General features: G+C 37.5%; 1 protein-coding gene across 5 annotated transcripts; it reads left to right on the forward strand.

The window, feature by feature from the left end:
* Positions 1-310: 310 nt before the first annotated feature.
* Positions 311-12,267, forward strand: SLITRK3 (SLIT and NTRK like family member 3). Of its 5 annotated transcripts, XM_066241409.1 has the most exons (3): positions 4,384-4,588; positions 6,258-7,698; positions 8,278-12,267. In XM_066241409.1, the coding sequence occupies exons 1-3, from the start codon at positions 4,562-4,564 to the stop codon at positions 9,210-9,212; spliced, it is 2,403 nt and encodes an 800-aa protein (XP_066097506.1). In that variant the 5' UTR covers positions 4,384-4,561; the 3' UTR covers positions 9,213-12,267. The 5 variants fall into 5 exon arrangements, with proteins under 5 accessions (XP_066097502.1, XP_066097504.1, XP_066097505.1 ...); XM_066241405.1 differs by lacking the exon at positions 4,384-4,588 and adding an exon at positions 311-533 and having other exon boundaries at positions 6,258-12,267; XM_066241407.1 differs by lacking the exon at positions 4,384-4,588 and adding an exon at positions 979-1,552 and having other exon boundaries at positions 6,258-12,267.
* Positions 12,268-23,602: the final 11,335 nt, after the last annotated feature.

A 23,602-nucleotide genomic window follows, 5' to 3' on the forward strand; every position in this document is an offset into this window, starting at 1 on the left:
CTAGAGGGCAGTTAGTGCACTGCCCACAGATACAGTTCAGATGATCATCGGCCTGCCCCTCCTCGGGCCTGTACTGTAATTTTCCAAACAGCCATCTCTCATTTGCAAATAAAGTTAAAATCAATCCACAGATACCGAATGCTGACTTCATGTCACTCATTTTTACAGGGTTTCTCTTTGTAGGGCTGCCAGATTGTGACCGATGAGAGAGAGAGAGAGAGAGAGAGAGAGAGAGAGAGAGAGAGAGAGAGAATCACTTGCTTCCTTGCTTCTAAGCAGGATTTGCCGGAGATGCGCGGCTAGAGGACTGCGGCGACCGATTTGCACATTTGGCGCGGAGGAGGGGCCGGGGTGCTAGGGGAACAAGCCGGCGGAGGCTCCGGCGGTGGGCTGATCTGGGGGCTCCTAAGCGCTGCTCCCTCTGTGCGCGATTTGGGGGCGGCTGATGGATTTGCATTCGAGTTCCAGCCCGGCGGTTCTCATATTGCCTCGGAATACCCGACCTGGCGCTCCCAGTTTGGGTGCAGACGTTGGTAAGTAACATGTAATCCGATTTTAGTTATTTCCTAGGCCATTAAAGTGGCACTTTTAAAGCAGGTCAGTCTTAAAAGATGCTGTCCGCGCGAGCGTCTCCTTGGCCTGAAGCGTTCCGCGGTCCCCTTCCCCGGCTTCCTCCACCCCCCCGCCCCCCTCCCCCCGTTTGAGAAGTGAGGGTGCTTGAACGGTGAGCTGTCATGGGGCTCACTCTGCCTACAGTATCGCCGCACCTTCGTGCTTTGCCGGAGATCCCCCAAATCCAAGTCGAATTTGGTGTGTACAGCCATTCTGTGGTATTTGTATCCTTTTTCTCTCCTTCCGCCCCATCCCCCACCCCCTTCGCCGTCTGGCCAATGCTGGGATCTGGGATCTAGTCTCCCCCTTATGCAGCCTTCTCGCCTCTCCCCACCCTCTTCTTCTCTCATCTGCACACCACCCAGCCCCACTGCCACATGCCCAAGGAATCAATACCAGAGGCACTCGGAGAAGGCAAGCGCTAGTCCCATCTCAGATCGGAGGAGGCCTCGGGCAGGGATTGCGCTGTGAGTGACAACCTTTCAGCAAGCGGAAAAGAGAGATTCAGACACCAAACCAGGGCTCTCCGGGACCGCGAAGCTCACCACTGAATAGAATGCACCGAGAATTTAAATTAATTAAAACAAACAAACAAAAACCCCAAACAGTTCTGGGACACTCGTTCTGCCGGCCTGCCTGCCACCCAGGTCATATAGGGCTGTGGTCGTGAGCTCCTGGTCCCCAGCATCGCCGTGCTAGGTGAGCACCTCGCTCTGCCTTTGGTTGCAGCTACCATTTCCCTGCAAGTCTCAAAGGTGGAAACACTTAGAAGGATTACATGTGTGATTTGGTGGCCTTTCTAAAAGTTGATGGCTGGAGGAGGAGAAACTGCAAAGCTAAAACGTGATGGATACAATTCAGCTTTCCAGAGATTTTGCAGCTTCCGCTGGGAAGTCCCTTGGAGCAAACCTCGGAGACCGTGAGCGCTCTGCACTGATAGGTACCCGCCGCCATCCCTTCCTACTTTGCCTAATTGAAACCGGTCTGTCTTGAATGTAGGGTGTGCGTTGTAGAGCACGTAGTTCGGCCGCGGTAGCTTCTGTACGCTCACAGGTGCTAGGGGTTAGTTGCATTTTTGAACTGGATAATTTAGTTGTAAAGGCGATGGTAGAAGGAGAGGAACTGAAAATTAACGTAACCTCGGACAGCTTTTCTGGGCGAGGAAATCGTAACTCCCTCAAATAGGCCGGGCGGAGGAGCCAAGGGCCCCTTCCCGGGTGGATCGCTCGCTAGTGTTGAACAAGATAGGAGGAAACTGCTTGAGCTTTTGATCATTTTCCTTTTCTAAACAGATTCATTGTGCGCTTCGCATGGGGACAGCAAATTAGAAAAGGATGTGTAGAGAAGGCTCAGAGCTCTTCATAAAATGAATGATGCAGCATTTTAATTATTGTTCTAGGGGAGAGAGTTTTGCTTCCATATTGGAATATTTAAATTTTGAATGTGTAGAAATTAGTGGCCTCGGAGACCAGGGAAGGGGGTGGGGGAGGTAGGAAACGAGCACATTGGGGAGAAAGGGCTTCTTGTCCTCCTGGTGGACAAATGGTGCTGGCGCTCCCAGCAGGAGCGCACAACCCCAGAGATCCAGGGCCCTTCATCCCAACTTTTGGAGCTCTTTCTGTGGCTTAGACACGCTATACTCCGATAAAGGAAAGGACATGGGTGATACATCCTTTAGGACATGGTCCCAAGTCAGAAATTTAGGGGGTTATAGTTCAGGAAAGAAAGGAAAATGATTACAGAGAGGTCCCTTTGCTATCACTGGGAAGCTTAAGGAAGTCTTCCTGTTACCCATCGATTCCATCACATCATGGGTTGCGATAAAATCTGTGAAACAGTCACCGCCTCTGCACGTTGAGTACAGAAGGTGGTGGTGAAGGTGGTGGTGGTGGTGGTGGTGGTGGTGTGTGTGCGTGCACGCGCGCCGGCGCCGCGTGTGCGTGGGAGGGGGGTGGCAGCTGGTGATGGGAATGGGGTTGTTCTGGTTCTGAGCTCATGTCGGTGTTGGTCTGAGACCTATGTGAGAAATAGGGTGGGTCTGGAATGTTAAGAATGTAGTATGTTACAGAATCCTGCCCAACTGCTGACTTAGTCTCTTATCGCTGCTTCCAATCTTAGCTATGGCAGATCGACCAACACTTGTGCATCATTTTAAATGTAAAAATATCATGCAGATGTATTATGACTGACATTAAAGCGATGTTTTGTTGACTTTATATAATGTACAAATATTTTTAGGATGGTAAGAAATTGACACGTACACTGTTTTTTTTTAAAAAAAATAGTTTTTGTACAAAGCACTTTAAAGAAAAGCCACCTCTACTGGCTTTGAGGCCATGGGCAATTGAGGTTCAGTTGAGGTTTTTAGCGAACTAGAAAGTCCCTGCGTTTCCCATAAGTTGATGACAGGCTTAGTGTGTGTGTGTGTGTGTGTGTGTGTGTGTGTGTGTGTGTGTAGGGGGGTAGTGTGAGCGTGCATGGCCTACGCACAGTTTCCGTTAAGTGGACTCGTTTTGCTGCACACTTGACCCTATCTAGTTTCTCTACTAAGATGTTTTATTTCCCCAGTAGGTTAAGACTATAGAAATGTCAGCTGAGTCTTAAAAAATTCCTCCCAAAGAGCTTTGTGAACTGTAATTTGGTGGCTGCTTTATACTGCAACGTCTTCCCTCAGTTATCCCCTATCTCATGACTCCCTACCTTTCACTTCCCTGAAAGAGTTGAATATATATATATATTGCTCCTCTCATCCCTGGGGGGGTTCTTTCCCTGTGGAAGAAAGTAAAATGTGTCATTGTCACTGAAGTGTTCTGCATCTCCTTCCAGAGCACTGGCTTCTCTCAGATTTTAAAAGTATGGAAGGAAACGCAGGGATGTTGAATCCAGGGGAAATCAAAGGCTTTGAGCTGCAACACAATAAAAAGATTTCTGGTGCAAAGAGATCAAAGCAAAATGCAGGAGAAACTGTCCAAGTCGCTCTCTTGCCTTAGTGTCTTATTCGAACACCCAAGCGGAATTAGCTCGGTTCAGCTCTTCTGTTTTGGGGACCTGAATTTCCCTTTATCCTTCTCTTTAGAGAGAAGCCTCTGTGCTGTGAAAAGAATAATTCCAAAATAGAGTCATACTTTTGAGTCCATCTACAACAGAGAAAGAAGCTTTGGAAACTAGAAGAGCAAACCAGTCTGTCGACAGCTTCCTTGAGAGTTAAGAAAACAAAAAAGAAAAGAAAAAAAATGCCTACACCCCTTCTCCCTAGCATCTCCACCTTCTCCATCAAAGGAATGTTATCACCATAGGTTGGTTTCTTCTCCGTTTCTTATTTTGACAATTGATCTCTACTCCTCCACATCATTTCTCTTCGCTTAAACACACATAAACACAAATACATACACAAAAGCACACACGCGGGCGCACTTTAGTCTGGGCTTCCCTGTGCTCGCGCCCGACCCCATGCTAAGCGCGTTCTCTTTCTTGGAGCTCATTTTCATGACGTGGAAAGCCGGTTCCAGCGTTAACAATACATATTGTGGGGGGAGGGGGGAAGCCAGCGCGAGAGAAGTTCGAGATTCTGCACTGTGTGTGAGCTTGCCTTCCTCCTTGCCTTCCTCCCGCCCTTCCTCCCAGTGCCCAATGATGTGCTGCTGGTACCCCGAGAAAGAAACCGCGGCGGCGGCGGCAGCAGCAGCAGCGAGGGCAAAGCTGGAACCCTGCGGCAGCCCCTCTGCTCCCTACTCTCCTGAGTGTGCCAAGCGGCGGTTCTGCATCCAAAAGAAGCCCATTGACAGGCCCATTGCATTCCCCGCACGTCTCAAGCTTGTTGCCATTTTTTTCTCTTAGTCTTACCCCCACCTCATTTATCCCCCACTGCTTCAGCTTCAGCAAAAGGAAGGGAGGGTGAGGGAGAGAGAGAATTCTTAAACTCACGATTTGCTTTTCCCCCCAATGTCCAATGCTAAAACAGTCTCCTGCAAAAAAGGTAAGTCAATGACATCTAGAGCCTTGTTTGCCTAAATCTGAGGAAAGACTTCAAAAATAAGAAAAAACATTTAAATGAAAAAAAAAATGAAAAAGAACTGAAGTTAATTTTAATATTTTATAAGGGAGACTAATACTGCAAAATAGTCTCATCTGCCTTCTCTCTGTCTTTTCATTTAATTGTTTCCAAAAATTGAGTATTGCATGCCTGAGGCAGATTTCTCTTTGCTTTTTCACTGGTTCTCTTTTTTGTACAGCTGTGTACATTATATGCAAGTTGAATGTAAAGACTTATTTTTTTCCTTCTTCCTATAAATTATATCATTATGTTTTAAGTTAGAGGGTTGACTATTTTCTTGATGTGTGTATATATATATATATATGTGTGTGTGTGTGTGTGTGTGTGTGTGTGTGTGGAGAGAAAACAATACTAAAATCTTCAGTTTATTTTTATTGATTAAAAACTATTCAATTTCAATGGACATTTCAGTGGCTCAGAAAAGGCAGTCTAATAAAGCTGCATTATTATAATTTATTTACGTATGCATTTTCATATATCGATGACATTAGGAAAGACAAAAAGAACCATGGAGTCAGTTCTGTATCAATAGAACAGTGCACTGTACTTGTTTCTTGTGATTAAAAAAGAATGATGTCTTTCTTTAAAATGTATTTCATGAGATAGATCATTTATCAGCAGGTAAGTATCAAGTTTTTCCTCTTTCTTGCCTTTACCGAACTGTCCTCTAACCAGCCACCTGCCTTTCCATTCGCTTTTTTACAGGGTTCTTCAGTTGATCTTGAAGGCACAAAAGCATATTCCAAACTAAGCTTTTAATACAGAGCTCCCAGATCCAACATCCTTTAACTGTCACTCTCTTTAGCTCTGACAAGTGCATGGGCTTATTCTCTAGAAAGGAGAATCATTTCTCAGAGGTTTGAATACCCAAATGACACACATACATAGAAATTATTTCATTAAAGGAGACATTAATAACCTCTGTTTGGACAAAGAGGGTGGGAGTATAGTGGGTTACTGAGTATACACTATAATTATGCATGATTCTTATATATGATATATGATGTGATGATTCTTAAGAGAAATAAGTGTTCTTGAGAAACTATTTATTTTATACATCTCAACATCTGATGCAATGGCCTCATACTTTATCATACTTTTTAATATAATAATTTTTATTTTAATCATGTCTTTTCATGAGTAGAAACCTACAGTTTAAAGAACTTTTTTTTTCCCATCAGAATTTCAGTCAGATCTATAATGGGTATATCTGATATCAATGTGAATTTTAACAGGCAACCAGGTGAATGGCCAAATATCTGCCTACACCTAAAAGGTTTCACTGTATACCAGTTCCCATGCTTATTATAAGTGGCAATAAAGACTTCTTTTGCTAGTATGATATGATCTTTACCAAGCATGGCAGGATAACGTCATCACATGGTACAATATTTCAGTTACCTAAGAATAAAATATAGGTTAAATTAAGCATGTTGATCGGTCATTTTGAGTGTCAGCTAATGTTTTTATTTCACTCTTAAAAAGCCCCAAGTTAAGTTGATTAAATAAAAGACAATTAAGACAGGTAGAGTCAATTAGAATTGTGCAAATGACTAACAGCTAAAAATCTGCATCTTTCTTTCTGTTGCAGTTTTGTAATCAACCACGAATGATGGAGCCTTCCATAGCCAAGATGCTTTGCAGAGGAAAGATGTTGTGGATTATTCTTCTAAGCACAATTGCTCTAGGATGGACTACCCCGATTCCCCTAATAGAGGACTCAGAGGAAATAGATGAGCCCTGTTTTGATCCATGCTACTGTGAAGTTAAAGAAAGCCTCTTTCATATACATTGTGACAGTAAAGGATTTACAAATATTAGTCAAATTACTGAGTTCTGGTCAAGACCTTTTAAACTGTATCTGCAGAGGAATTCAATGAGGAAATTGTACACCAATAGTTTTCTTCATTTGAATAATGCTGTGTCGATTAACCTTGGGAACAATGCATTGCAGGACATTCAAACAGGAGCTTTCAATGGTCTTAAGATTTTAAAGAGGTTGTATCTACATGAGAACAAACTAGATGTCTTCAGAAATGACACCTTTCTTGGCTTGGAAAGTCTTGAATATCTGCAAGCAGATTACAACGTAATTAAACGTATTGAGAGTGGTGCATTCAGGAACCTAAGTAAACTGAGGGTGTTGATTTTAAATGATAATCTCATCCCCATGCTTCCAACCAATTTATTCAAGGCTATCTCCTTAACACATCTGGACCTGCGAGGAAACAGGTTAAAAGTTCTTTTTTATCGAGGAATGCTCGACCACATTGGCAGAAGCCTGATGGAGCTCCAGCTGGAAGAAAATCCCTGGAACTGTACATGTGAGATAGTGCAACTGAAGAATTGGCTGGAACGTATTCCTTACACAGCCTTGGTGGGAGACATCACCTGTGAGACCCCTTTCCACTTCCATGGAAAGGACCTACGAGAAATCAGGAAGACAGAGCTCTGTCCCTTGTTGTCTGACTCCGAGGTGGAGGCTAGTTTGGGGGTTCCCCACTTGTCCTCCAACAAGGAGAATACATGGCCAACTAAGCCTTCCTCAATGTTGTCCTCTGTCCATTTTACTGCTTCTTCTGTTGAATACAAGTCTTCAAATAAACATCCCAAGCCCACCAAACAACCCCGAACACCAAGGCCACCCTCCACATCCCAAGCTTTGTATCCTGGTCCAAACCAACCTCCCATTGCTCCTTACCAGACCAGACCACCCATTCCCATTATATGCCCTACTGGGTGTACCTGTAATTTGCACATCAATGACCTTGGTTTGACTGTCAACTGCAAAGAGCGAGGATTTAATAATATCTCTGAACTTCTTCCAAGGCCACTGAATGCCAAGAAACTGTACCTGAGTAGCAATCTGATTCAGAAAATATACCGTTCTGATTTTTGGAATTTCTCTTCATTAGATCTCTTGCATCTCGGCAACAATCGTATTTCTTACGTCCAGGACGGGGCCTTCATCAACTTGCCGAATCTAAAGAGCCTCTTTCTCAATGGCAATGATATTGAGAAACTGACACCAGGTATGTTCCGAGGCCTACAGAGTTTGCACTACTTGTACTTTGAGTTCAATGTCATCCGGGAAATCCAACCTGCAGCCTTCAGCCTCATGCCCAACTTGAAGCTGCTGTTTCTCAACAATAACTTGTTGAGGACTCTGCCAACGGATGCCTTCGCAGGCACATCCCTGGCTCGGCTCAACTTGAGGAAAAACTACTTCCTCTACCTTCCTGTCGCTGGCGTTCTAGAACACTTGAATGCCATTGTCCAGATAGACCTCAATGAGAATCCTTGGGACTGTACTTGTGACCTGGTCCCCTTCAAGCAGTGGATTGAAACCATCAGCTCAGTCAGTGTTGTGGGTGAAGTACTTTGCAGGAGCCCTGAGAACCTCACTCACCGTGATGTGCGCACCATTGAGCTGCAGGTTCTCTGCCCGGAGATGCTGCACACTGTACCAGCTGGAGCATCACCAGCCCAGCCTGGAGATCCTCACCTTCCTGGGGGACCAACAAATGCATCACCTTATGAGTTCTCTCCCCCGGGGGGCCCTGTACCACTTTCTGTGTTGATTCTCAGTCTGCTGGTTCTGTTTTTTTCAGCAGTCTTTGTTGCTGCCGGCCTCTTTGCCTTTGTGCTCCGACGGCGCCAGAAGAAGTTGCCCTTTAGAACCAAGCGGCAGGAAGGTGTGGACCTCACTGGAATCCAGATGCAATGTCACCGGCTTTTTGAGGATGGTGGAGGAGGTGGAGGTGGAAGTGGTGCTGGCGGTCGACCACCTCTTTCCTCTCCAGAGAAGGCCCCCCCTGTGGGTCATGTATATGAGTACATACCCCACCCAGTTACTCAGATGTGCAACAACCCCATATACAAGCCTCGGGAGGAGGAGGAAGTGGCTATTTCATCAGCCCAGGAAGCAGGGAGTACAGAACGTGGGGGTCCTGAGACACAGGCTCCAGGACTGGGTGAGGTTCTAGGAAGTGAGCAGTTTGCTGAGACACCCAAGGAGAACCACAACAACTACCGGACCTTGCTGGAAAAAGAGAAGGAGTGGGCCCTGGCAGTTTCCAGATCCCAGCTCAACACCATCGTGACGGTGAATCATCATCACCCTCACCCTCACCACCCAGCAGTCGGGGTTTCAGGGGTAGTTGCAGGAACTGGGGGAGACTTAGCTGGGTTCCGCCACCATGAGAGGAATGGTGGGGTGGTGCTGTTTCCTCCCGGGGGAGGCTGTGGTGGTGGCAGTATGCTACTAGACCGAGAAAGGCCACAACCAGCCCCCTGCACAGTGGGATTCATGGACTGTCTTTATGGCACAGTGCCCAAATTAAAGGAACTGCACGTCCATCCTCCTGGCATGCAATACCCAGACTTACAGCAGGATGCCAGGCTTAAAGAAACCCTTCTCTTCTCGGCTGGAAAGGGCTTCTCAGACCACCAAACCCAAAAAAGTGATTACCTCGAGTTAAGGGCCAAACTTCAAACCAAGCCGGATTACCTCGAAGTCCTGGAGAAGACAGTATATAGGTTCTAACAGAAAAATAAAAATAAATTAGTACTTTTTTTTTTCAAAAGAGAAGAAAAATGAAAGAAATATATCCCTTGCTCCTTTTCCACTTTTCCCAGTAAATTCATTCTCACAAACTTCCTTGCCCTGACCAGAACTGAAACCGCATGATAACTAGAAAATACAGATGTATGTGCTCCCCTCTCAGATGGAATTTGGAGGAAGGGCCATACTCAGATCATTAATCAATGAAGTGCCTTCGCAGACTTTTGCCAGCAAATGTAATCATTTTTTTAATACTGAAACTTGAGACTTTGTGCCATGTATAAGGTATATGGGGGATCATTGTGTTGATCCTAATTAAGTAAAATTCAATGTATCTTTTTATTTTCAGTAGCTATTTTTTTTAAACTTCAGTTTTGTTTGACAGGGAGCAGAGAAAACTAAGTGACATTCGTGGCTCTCTTTCCTCTCCCCATCATGGCACAGATTCTGTACATGTATTAACAATGCAGTTTGCTGCATGCCTGGAAACTGCAAGACAGGGAGGGAGGGGGCGGGTCTTGCTCAAATGTCCTCACCCACTCTTTGTTCTCACACACACACCCACAAACAAATCACAGATCACTGCACACAGGCCCCTCCACCTGCAGCCTTTTGTTTCTGGTGCAGACACACACACCACTACCACCACCACCACCACCACCACCACCACCACTCCCATTCATACCAATCTAATTAGTTCTGGTTTGATCCATTAGTCTCCTCTTCGTAGCTCCACCTTCTCTCCACCCTTAGTGTACAGCTCACAACATTTCTCCTATCAGCCAAGAAAAGTCTTATTCTAGGCTGGATCCTACAGAAGTGGAGCCCTTGGTGGTTTACAACAGCCAAAGGCACACACCTAGAGATGAGCATCCTCTTTGTGACACTTCATCCCGATGCCAAGATTTTTTGGAGAACATCTGCACTTTCTTATATATATATACGTATATATATATATATATAATATTAAAAAAAAAGCAACTGGGTATATATCACTAACAGCTTTGTAGGAAGCACTTTTAATGTTTTCTCTCACACACAAAGTTTCAAAAGAAATGTGCATATATTTATTCTGTAATTTCAGTTATTATAAATTGTAAAGGTAATGTTTAATCATTGTATAGTGATTATGCATCTGGTATAGCTTTCCTAATAAAAAATTTTTTGAAAAACATAAACATTATATATAGAAGATACAAAGCTTGAACCTTAAACTCCAGCTATGCCATGCCTTTCATGCTCACATTAAAAAAGTATCTTTCTTTTGCTTGTTATACAGAAAGCTAGCTTATTAACAAGTTTGATGCACTGTGATGTTGATAAATCTTTTAACTCATCCTGTCCATCCCATACCAGGATATTGGGACTTTAGAATCATCTGATTTACATAAGTAGTTCACTTATTTTCTCTTGGATTATGTATTTCAAACTTATTACACCAATGCTGTACCATTTTTCCTAGACAGGATGCAATTAGTGAAAAATAAGGTAACTAGATTTCTAAAAGATATAGAAATATAAAATTAAAAGGAGGTAATTAAGGATTGAGTCATTTTAAGACAGTAAATGACAAAAAGAAAAAAATTATTGTTATTTAAATGTGCGCTAAAATTACACACACACACTAATCAAAATCTAAGACTTTGGAGACAATTTGGCTCTCAGTACCCTGTCACTTGTGAAAGTTATCACTTACACTTAGCTACTGTTTTTTTCCAACCACACACTGTAACTGGACCCAGTCACACATGATCTAAGACAGAGGATGTTGAATGAGTTCTTTTTCACATGTGACATTAAAATAATGTTTCAAAATTAATCTGACAATAATCCAAGTTATGATGCATTTACATGTGAGCAAAACCAAAGAAAAACGGATTTTTAAGGGGCCAGCATCTTGTTTATGAAAGAAACTAAACTGATAGTGAGATTGGGAAGCACTTATCTCATTAGGCCATTAGAGGGCAGCAGAGATCCAGAGATTCACAGACCCTGTAGCTGCAGAATTGTGCAGTGTGACCTCGTGTTCTCTGCCAGTGTTTCCTGACGTGCTGTTAGTAGAAATTATCCTTATGTGGTGAATGTAATTCACAAGTCACTGATGCCTTACATCACATTTTTTTTCCATAAAAAGGAGACTAGCATCTTCTTAAACTGTGTGACTGATATAAAGTTACAACCTTGTACTTGAAAAAAAACAAAAACAAAAACAAAAAAAACCAAACCCTGAATGTCTAGAACATATTTATATATCTCTTGATTGATACATGGCTATCAACATAGATATGCATAAAATCAAAACCACAAGTATACCAATATAAAAATGCAACTTTTCAGAGCTACTTTGCATTTGGCACATTGTACCTGAAACTTCTATCCTCCATATTTGAAGTATATTTTGGAAATACTTCAGATGAAGAAAAACTCACAGGCATGGTCTGTTATTTCTCTACGTACACTATTGAAATGTAGCTCTTCTTAGGCAAGAGAATCAGACCCACTATTAAATAGATGTGATTTTTGTTTGTTTGTTTTTGTTTTTTAATTTTTCTCCTTTTCATTTTTCCATGTCACCTTTTTCGTAGTTATCTCACTTTATTTATTTTAAACATTTCTCCTTTGTTCATTTAAACCTTTTCCTAAGTTTAGCACAGAAAGTACTAAACTTTAAGTGCTTTAAGACCTAGTCTATGGAGTTCTAAACTAGTGAGTTTTCATGTTACCATTTCTCTTAATTAAATATTTTGGTGAATAGTAGAAAGCATGTGCATAGTAAAAATTTGAAGTGCAAAGCTAGACAATTCTGACAGCAATCATTTTCTTAATAACTGTGCACACATTCATAAAATAGTAAACTATACAAATCAGGTTAAAGTGCAATCCCTAATGATCCTGGTGCTTCTGATATTTGAGAAATGAGTATCCATAAACCATATAAAATTACAATATAACTTGATAATTATAATGCTTATATTTTATTCATTAAATACATAAAATAAGACTGTCTTAAAATATAAGTAATTATTTTATCCTTAAATGAGAAATAAATTTATTTAGTGAAAATAAATTTATATAAAATAAAATTTTATATTAAAGAAAATAATTTTTTAATTATTTTGCATCCACACTGTTTTTACCCCTTCACTAGATGACTTATTTTTATTATGTATTAGATTTACTTAAGTTAATTTATAATGCCAGATATGTTTTCTTAAAGTGCCATGAGTATTCATATAAGTACTGTGATTAGAATTTGTTTCCTGTTCTTATTGTAGTAAAATGTTTATTTTTGAGAAAAAGGCACATTACTATTTACTTCATGGTGATGGTCAGTTCAACTTAAGCAGACCCAGATCCAGCAGATATTGATTGTTATTCATTGCTCTGTTGTTATAAATTGTAGTATTAATATTTAAAAATAATAAAATGTATTATCCCTTTAACTATAAACAAGAAGGTGAGTGACCATGATTGAAATTAAAATATTAGTCTGATTCAGTAATACTTTTAACATATTATCATCTACAGCATTATTTATGTAGATGCTTTAATGTCTATTTAAAAAATTATATTTTATTTAATTTCAAAATATTGAAAATAATATATAAGATGATGACAACCATATTTTAAATGAAATTTCAGAGAGGAAGGTCATAAGAAAAGTTTAATGGTTTAAGTTTAAAAATGCTGTTTTAATCTAGAATGTTAGTTTTAAACCCTTAGTATCTGAAAATAATATTTGTGTTTAATATTATAAACACTGATAACTCAATTGCAGAAGGGTGGGACTTTAACTACTGAAACACATTATTTTGATTCATTTAGTGTAAATTTATTGTTCATACAGTTCAATCCATTAGATAGTTATATTGTCCAGACCGATAAATGTTGCATTTTTGTAAAATGACTATGACAAAAAACACATTAATGAAATACTTCCGGTATGTGAGACACATCGCTATAATGAGTCAAGATAATGTGAGAGAAAATGGTAATAAAATAACACTTCTTTTTAAATATTTTGAGTTAGTCTGACTTGAGCTTAGACTTTTATAACTTATACTTAGCTCAAAATCTTCAACTGTGAAACTTCAGGTAAACAGAGCGTAAATAGCTATCACTATTTCACCACATAAGTATTCTTTTTAATATATCATAGGCCTTTTAATATTAATAGGAGCAATAACACAATCGTGTGTATGTATATATACATATATATGGTACTATTATATGTGTATATACACTGTATATACATGTATATACTTTATATATGTTGGATTATACTGATGTAAATTAGGCATTTTCTCACATGTATAACAATTTCAGTTTTATGCATTTTACTTTCTTGATTCTGTCTAGCTACTGTCCACGTGAAGCTGGATGAAATTATAAGTCTTCACTTTAGGCACAGTCACATGTAAAAATTTACACTGTAATTAATATTTCTGAATTTAAAAAGTTCTTTTATCTTCCAATTTGTTTTATTTTGTTATTTAAATCTAGAAAAAAATTTCAGTAAATTGTGATTCATTTTAATCTTTACAGTAATGAAACTTATCTCTTATAAACATGCAACATATTCAACTGAAAAACAAGTGCTCCTTTTTCATTTTTCTATTTTCTAGAATAAATTTTACAGGTGAAAACAACTTCAGTAGATTTATTAATTTGATCAGACCTTGTAATTTATCTAGGTATGTAGAAAATGTGAAACCTTGAAGGTAAATGTGAACGTAAAGACACTATTTAAGATATTCATCATCTTATTTTACTTCTTTTTTATTTTTATTTTATTTGAGAGAGAGACAGGGAGGAGCGAGATTAAAAGAATCAACTTGTAGTTGCTTCACTTGAGTTGTTCATTGATTGCTTCTCATATGTGATTTGACCTGGGGCTCAAGCCGAGCCAGTGACTCCTTGCTCAAGCCAGCAACCTGGGATCCAAGTCAGTGAGCTTGGGCTTCGAGCCAGAGGTCTTTGGGTCCAAGCAAGTGACATTGGGATCTTGCTGATGATCCCACTCTCAAGCCAGCGATCCTGCTTTTAATCTAGTGAGCCCCTGCTCAAGCCAGTGACCTCAGGGTTTCAAATGGGTAACTCCACATCCCAGTTTGATACTCTATCCACTGTACCACCACTGGTCAGGCTTATTTTACTTCTTTTAAGATCATTCTTTATTTACTGGAAGTAATAATAAACATATATAACTATTTTTAGTGTGCTTTTACAAAATCTAAATTGAATGAGATATTTTCTCAACCAAGAAAGCAGGTGTACACAGAGCTTATTAGATGTAAAAAGGTAATGGTTTGGGTAGCTTCTTTAACTTTGATCACATTTGCTCATGAAAATAATATACATATTTTTGAGAATATGACTATTTCTTTTCTATTTTATTGATACATATAGCTTATCATGTTTTAAAATTCTAATAGAAAATAATACTTCTGGTAAACCTTCAATGATATACAGTGGTACCTTGAGATACAAATTTAATTCATTCTGTAACCAAGCTCGTAAGTCAGTCAACTCATATATCAAACTGCCAATACTGGGCCCATGTGCCAACACGCCAACTAGCAGCAGCTTCCCAATTCATGACTCATATCTCGGAATTTCGCTCGGATCTCAAAATATAAACCGAGTCACAGTTTGTATCTTAAAATAAAATTTGTATGTTGGTCTGTTCATATCTCAAGGTACCACTGTATAGCCAAAGAGGTATAATAATAAATTTGTGGTTGATTCTACTCTTACAATATCTTTAATTATTAAAACACAGATTAACATTAATAAAAAGAAGGCTTTCCTCATTCCCACTCAATGATTAAAAAGGCCAAGAACACCTAATTAAAATATTTTTTTAGTATATTTAGTCCATTCACTTGTTCATTAAATTGATAGGACCTGCACTGCATAAAACTATATCAAAATCAAATAGTTTCATCAAAAAAAATGTGCCAATGACCAGTAAAACAAACCTGAGTACATTAATACAACTATAATAATTAAGTTGTTCTAATGGAGAAAGGTACCATATTACTAATACTATATTTTATGTGAATACAGTACTTTTGACACATTTTATTACAAACTTTTAAGTATAGAGTTTATTTGAATAATGAAAGAATATATAATTATTTTGGTAACACTTTAAAATCAGAGCAAAACTTTTCTAATCTGGGGGTGGCAACTTTAGCTTTGAAAAAAAATGCTGAAACAAAAATATCAACTGATCATGTAGAGAAATGGAAAGAAGTTCTCTTCTCCCTTCTTAGCCGATTCCTTTCACTATTTCTGACAGCCCTGCGGTAACGTCTGTTTCTGACTCAGTACCAGATAGTCTGTGACTAACGGCACATTCGCTGAGTTCAAAGTAGGTGCCAAAGTAAGACCAGGAATTGATGAATGTCTTTGTATCAAATGATAAAATGTCCAATTTACTTATCTTTGTAACTAGACTGAGAGATTAATTCAACATTTCTCCCTTCATTGTGAGGTAAATTATAAGAATGGTGAAATAAGGCAGAAACTATAATAATAAAACCAAAACTATTTCGGGAAACCAAAAGAAAATCAGCAAATGCTTTAAAAATATGGAACCTTTCTTTAAAATCTTAAACCCTGCTTTTCCTCTGCTGAACTGCCCTTTGTCTTTGCTGTGGTATCCAAAATATTGGTGTCACTTAAATTCAAATATAAATATAAAATATTTGTATTAAAACCACCTCCTTTTACTGGAATCCACATATTTGCAGTAGTTTTTCTTTATTTACAGTATAAAAATAGTGACTATTCAGCTGTTATACTGTTGCTAGGAGTTCTAAGTTTGTTTTACCCCACAGAATTCTGGTAAAACAATTTATTTCAAAATGTCTTTTTTTGGGGGGTAAGGTCTGTCTGTGGTAACTAACTTTATAATAAAAATAAATCTATCAATATTTAAACAATTAATTATATACTATAATTAGAGAAAAAAGAAACCCTAATGTCTATCTAAATTGGATATTTTATATGTATTAAATTGAGTTGTTTTATTCTTACTTGTGCTCTTCCTCACCAGATATGAATTCAAAAGTGAACTCTGTTCTTCTATTTCTAATTAACAGTTCACTAGATGTTTTACTTTTCTAGCTGTCAATAAAAGGAAGGTGGATTAGAAAATGTTAACAGAATAAATAATCTGTCTGTGAAATAATTAGGCCCATGAATTTCTCACTTTTCCCTCAGGAAATCTTCCTCAGCAAGAAGGACAATGGAACGCAGAGGGGAAACATGACAATGCCTACTCTTTCTGAAGACCATGTGGTGAAGGTTTAATGCAGAAAATCTGAGCTACACTTTCATATTAACCTTTTGCTGTTCTACTTTGGAAGAGTTTAAATCCCATGTTCATTTGCTATATTTTTCAACATGATTCTATGCCACTTCAGTTAACGTCTATTATCATAGACATTGAACATGAAATCAAATCTTCACACTAACTAAACCATCTATATTTAAAGTAAATTCTAATGCAAAAGAAATCATACGGATAAACTGAGGTAGCAATGCATATTAAAACATTTACCTTAATTCATGATAGTTGTGTAAAACAAATTATGAAGGCTTTTTAATTTTAATTTTATTTATTTATTTAATTACTTACTTACTTGCTTATTTATTTACTTATTTTGAGAGAAGCAGAAAGAGAGACACAGGAACATCTAATTGCTTCTGTATGTACCTGACCAGGAATCCAACCAGCAAACTCCACGCTCTGGGATGACGCTCCGACCAACTGAACTATCTAGCCAGGGTTTAACTTATTTTTTTTTCTTTTAGACACAGAGAGAGGAAAGAAAAGAGAGGTGAGGGGAAAGGGAAACATTCATTTGTTGTTCTACTCAGTTGTGCATTCATTAGCTACTTCCCATGTGTGCCCTGATTGGAGATCGAACCCGTAGCCCTGTCATTTCATGACTATGCTCTTAAATTAATTAAAATTTTTTTAATTAGAAATTTTTTCTATACAAATAAGAACTCTTTGTTACTACCTAATTAATTTTTGGTGACATTAGCATAATATTTTTCCTGAGTCCCATACTACATACAATTCATTTAAGGAACAGAAGCTGATTACTAATACATATTTACGAATACAATTATTTATTAAACATTGACTGTAATTTACCATGTAATATATTCCACAGGTACAACTATTCCAAAACCAAAGATATGTAGTTTAAAACATTTTTATTAGCTGCAATTCTATTTGTATTTAGGATTTGAATTTTAACAGTGTAAATGATATTGAAATTGCTTCTTAATTTGGATCATATATATTTTTGCTCTTTATAAATATGGATAATTAATTGTTGAACATTGCTTAAATGAATTCTGGATATATATTTTATTTATAACCTCTTTATCAAATAAGTGACAGTTTGCATAATGTGTTTTTGCACAGATATAATTTTAAAATGGTTTTAATTTAAGGTTCAACATGAATTAAGATATAGTGGGGAATCCTGAACAAAATATAAAATCTACCTGCTAATAATTCTATTTGAGAAAAAAAGAAAACAGGCTTGATTTGACAATAAATCACCTCATCTCATGTTGATTCAAACATTGCTACCCATAGTTCCGAGATATCACATTCACTACTCCTACCTCATTTAAAAATTATGAGTTGACATTTCTATAAATCATTTGTCTTAAATAGGGGGTAGAGATAGTGATTCTGGGGAACTCTGCTGCAAACTGCTCTCTGTCTAGCCTCCTGCAAATGAGTAGAAAAAAGCTCCACTCATTTCCACTGCAAGGGGGCATCACAGAATAATGGAACAAAATGTTTGCAAACAGAAAACAGGGAGAGAGAGAAAACAATGTGCAGTCAGTTGGGAAAAACTACTGAGATAATTCTGATATGGCCAGTGATCAAATCTTCCTGTGGGAACTGCTGTTCTCAGCAAGTATCTTTAGTGGAAACTAAGCAAATACTTTATCTTTCACTATATGTAGTTTGCTAATTTCCATGCTTGCACAAATCACCATATTTTGCATAGTTATGGGAAATAGATTCAGATAAACTTCTGAGTTTCATGTATCTTATCATGTTTCTAGAATAAAAACATTATATCTTTCTTCCCATCATTTCTAACACTCCAACTTAACAATAAACACTGGATAAATATTTGTTGACTAAATGAATGAACAAAAATTTAAAATATGTGTGGGTTATGAGTTCTTGCAAAAATTGATAGTTCTTTAGTATGAAACCAAGAGAAATAATGAGTGGAGTGTAAAAAAGTGGAAAGAAGTGTTACAGTATAGGGAATGTAACCATTATTATTCTTAAGTAAGAGATAGGAGAAAGAGAGAGAGAGAGGAAGGGAGAGAGATGAGAAACATCAGCTTATAGTGTGGTATTTTTAGTTGCTCAAACTGGATAAGCCTGCGCTCAAACTGGAGACCTCGGGGATTCCAGCCTGGGACCTCAGTGTCCTGAGTCGATCTTCTATCCACTTTGCCATCACCTGCTTAAGTTGTAATAACTACTTTTCTTGGCTTTAAAAAAAATAGTTATATACACATTGACTTCAAGGAAATAAAATTGAGGAAATAGTAGTTTGAATATATCTCTTGGGAGAAACTAATGGTGAAAAGAATGCAGGAAGTAAGGAAAGAAGGAAAGAAAGAAAGATGGAAGGAAGAAAGGAAGGAAGGAAGGAAGGAAGGAAGGGAGGGAGGGAGGGAGGGAGAGAGGGAGGGAGGGAGGGAGGGAGGGAGGGAGGGAGAAAAAAAAGGAGAATAGAAATTATTGTAAATCTTTGTTTTATCCTCCTATCATCCAAAGCAGAAAAAAAGAAAAGAAAAGAAAAGAAAAAAGCATGGCCAGTAATATGTAGTGTGGTATTAGTGAAGCTTATGCTCAGTTGTTTAAATGTTTACAAATAAGAACAATAATTTAGTAGGCTTTGTTAATATCTCCTTTACTATAATTGCTTAACTGAAGGTTCTACCACTTTATTAAAAATTCTACTGGGATATTAATTCAGCCAAGAATATTAAATAAACAAGGCATCCATACAAGTATTTAATTAAAAAAAATTTTTTTTCTTTGAAGTAAGAAGTGAGGAGGCAGAGAGACAGACTCCTGCATGTGCTGGATTGGGATCCACTGGACGATGCTCAGCCCATCTGGGAGCAATTCTAACACCTGAGGCAAAGGCCATGGAGCCATCCTCAGTGCCCGGGCCAACTTTGCTCCAATGGAGCCTTGGCTGCGGAAGGGGAAGAGAGAGACAGAGAAAGGAGAGGAGGAAGAGTGGAAGAGCAGATGGGCATTTCTGTGAACCCTGGCTGGAAATTGAACCCGGGACTTTCACATGTCGGGCCGATGCTCTACCACTGAGCTAACTGGCCAGGACCTCAATTTAAAATATTTTAATCTCTTTCAGATGACTCAAAAGTACATGAGTTTTTACTTAAAGTGACAGGACATGACTAACTGTATTTTTGTATTTCAGTTTCTAATCCTGTTGTGGATAAAGGTGGGGTAAAATTAGATGATGAATGATGAATTGAGTGGATGATCTTCTGGATTAGTATATAAACTATATTATTACCTTACAAGATTCAAATATTAATTCATATCTAACCAAATTTTCACTTAGGTAAAGTGAGACTTTAAAAAAGAGAAATAAAAGCATTTGTATTCTTATTAAAATCTGAATCTTAAAAATGATCATATTCTCCTCTCTCTTGCCAAAGAATAAGATGGAGTAATCAATGAAAGTTTGATTATAAATTTTGCCCAACAAGAAAGATTTAAGGACAATAAATATAGATTTTTATAAACTACAATCATTTGTTTTATTTACTTTTATTAAAATTATTAATAGCTATGTGAAAATTTAGTCTATTTTGGATTTCTGCAAACTTACTACTGTGGTCCTAGTCCTTAGCTACCTTGGATGTTCCATTTTGTGTAAAATTGTAAAACCAGGTTAATATTTTATATTATTTTAAATATATACTTGTGTTTGAACTCTAATTATATTAGAAAAAGTGATCCTCCACTGAATCATTTTTTGAACAATATATTTTAGTACATGTAGAGTAAATTTAAGTATTTTAGAAGTTACTGTAAAAAAGATTGTTGAATTTCAAACTTGTCAAAGCAAATACATTGCATGTAGCTCAGTAAGTCTTAGAAGCTGTAATGTGAGAGTATCTTGATAGTCAAGAAAAACAGGTGTGTAGAGATAAGAACTACTTCAAACAAAAAGCAAACTTATAAAAAATTAAAATCTAAAAATAATAATGTTAACATTATTTCATGTCAGGATTTTAAAATAAAATATTCGTATAAATTGATATGAATTTACTTTTATCAGTATCTGACATACTTTTATTATTATTTCCATTGGTAAAATGCTGTGACAATACATTAAAATGTTAATATACATATTATAAAAGCTATAAACATGAATTTTTTTGCCTCTTAATTCAGAGTAAAAATAAATATTTCAACTTGAATTTTCTGAATAAACAGCTATGTAAAAGCATAACATTATACCGAGGGCAGAGATGGTAATAATAGCTCCCAAAGCAAGTTTTCTCATGTCTCAAAAATGCTCAAAAAGTGTAATTTTATTAGAGCTTTATGAAGTGCTGGTATTTAAGAAACAAAGACTTTTGTATGGTCTATTAACATGTACTTTTTTGGTTTATTACTTATAGTTGTGAAATTGCAATATAATCAGATTCGTTTTAAATAGCTGAGCATCTCTCACTGTGGTTTGTAGATTCTGCTCTGAGTCAATAATATTTTATTATGGATTATGCTCTTACCTTAAAAGATTAATGTCAAAAACAAACAAAATATTTAAAAGGAAAAGCAACTACAAATATTTGTTAAATGAATGCTACAGGGACTTGGCTTTCCTCTGCCCCCTCCTATTATCAGGTGAAGTGATGATATAATAAGAAAAGACTACTGCTGTTTGTGATCTCATCTTTTTGTTCACGTTTTTCTAATAAAGCTACTATGATTGAATAGAAAGCTAAGTCTAAAGAGCATCCCACAAATAACCAGAGATAAGAGGTTTAACCACTAAGTGCTTTTGTCTCTATAAAAAGATGCTGGAACTCTTTTTTTGTCCTAATACTAAGCTGGTAACTATAATTATATAGCTTGAAAATCCTTGAAATTTTTTATATAATTTCAGTCCTCTACTACATTCTAGAATGTGGAATGGGGCTAAACTTTAAAAGGATGTCTACATGGTCAAGCTATTGCTTCATATGAAAAAGGAAAAATGACACTCCATATTTAGAATGTGGTACCTCTATTAATGACCATTCTGTGGTATATCATTTTGTGTGTGTTTTGTATTAATTTCTTTTTTTTCAGACACAGTTTGCATTCAATATTATTTAGTTAATTTCAGATATACAGCATATCAGTTAGGGAGTCATCTACTTCACAAAGTGTTCCTCTCAATATTTCATGTACTCACCTGGCACATACATATTTATTATAATATTGTAATAGAGGCAGGAATGAGAATGAAGAAGTCAGAAAGAGGAACTTCTTTAGAGTAGACAAAACAGAAAGAGAAATAACTCAACTATCCCTACCCCTACCTGTTGCTTAATCAAAATTGCTAATTTCATTCTTATTGTGTTGTGTTCACTGTACTGCATTCATTACTTTTGTCAGTGGAGCTACTGTGGCTTTTGTCTCAGGGCATTGAACTCTATCCCTGTTCTATGTTCCTATTCAAGGCCTCTGCACCTCCCTGTGACCATTTTGTAAGTACGAATTTGTTTTTCTAATTCTTTCAAATTTTTCATCCAACCCCCTTGCCCATTACCCTCTGGTATCTATCAATCTGTTCTTTGTATATATGTCTATTCCTTTTATATGCTTACCCTTGTAAGTTAGTGTGGTGAGAGTCATTGTGACTACTGCAAAATCCTCACAGAAAGACTTATTCTTATACATTGCAAAATTTTCAAATCAGCAATATCTCAAACCTTTTATATTGATATGTAGCTGAAAAACAGAAGGAGTCTTTCTCACTTTCCTGGCCTGTTACTTAATTTTGTATTGATAAGAATTTTTAAAAGATTTTGAATCAGACTGAATTTAAACTGTAAATAAGAGCTATGCAAAATATATCAATTTCTCTTGACTACATATAGAAAACTCAGTAGTATATTGCTCAAAAAACAATGAATCTCTCAGATCTGGGTAAAATCCTTGTCTTGCTATTAATATCTACATAATCATAGACAGGTTGTTTTCATCTTTCTGGGTTGCTTAAACTCTTTAAGTTACATGGTCAGATTTATAGTATTAAAAGATTACTCTAGCTGCTGTGAAGAGCAGAGTAAGGAGCCCAGAATGTAAACTAAGAAAAAAGTTATGTATTTTAAGAAGTTTATTGTTGGCAATAAGTTTAAATGTACAGAAAATTTTCAAAGATAGTAAAGAAAGTTTCTTATGATTCTCTAATCAGACTCCTTTAATGTCAACATCTCACATAATGATAATGCATTTGTCAAAACTAAGACATTAACATTAATACAATACTATTAGCTAAAATACATATTGTATTTATATTTGAGCAGTTTTTGCACTAATGTCCTTTTTCTGTACCAGAGTCCAACCTAGGATATCACATTGCACTTACTAGTGTCACTTTTATTTTCTCAATATTTCAAACTAAATGTACTAGTGGCTTTAATTAGTAGCATTGAAGATAGAAGGAAGTTGATGTGAAACATATGCTGAAGCTAGGAACAATGGACTACACTACTAAATGGATATGAGTCATGAAGAAAAAGAAAGAATTAAGGATGATTTGCAGTACTGTCTTGAAGAACTGAGTGGATGGTATTGACTTTTTGTAAGACAAGATAACTGGGGTAATTTGCAATAATAGTGCGTCTGCACCTGATGGCGGCAGCTACACACCCTGTAATGAACAGAACACACCTCTGGATCTTAGAGGCCACACCCACTGAACTCCTGTGGCCACACCCAACTGAGGTCTAAAAAAAAAATGTCTGGATAGAATGACACCTGAGGCCAAGGGGGAAGCCACACCCAATACCCTTCTTAATCCCTGAATTACCATGCTAAGCCCAATAAGCTGCCAGAAGCAGTAAGAGGTGGCAGAAAGCAGAACTCAGGGGAACTTGAACTTTTAAGTGGACTTTCCCAGGCTAAGAGTAGATAAAAGCCAGTCTAGGAGTGCAGCTGATATTTACAACAGCAATTGGGACCAACAGAGGGTGTCACAAACACTGGATCATTTGTAGTTTCAAGAAGGTTGGTAAGGGCTAGTCTTAGGCAGTAACATCCACTTGTCTGC

The sequence above is a fragment of the Saccopteryx bilineata genome, chromosome 8, assembly GCF_036850765.1.
Source record: "Saccopteryx bilineata isolate mSacBil1 chromosome 8, mSacBil1_pri_phased_curated, whole genome shotgun sequence".
Taxonomy (NCBI): domain Eukaryota; kingdom Metazoa; phylum Chordata; class Mammalia; order Chiroptera; family Emballonuridae; genus Saccopteryx; species Saccopteryx bilineata.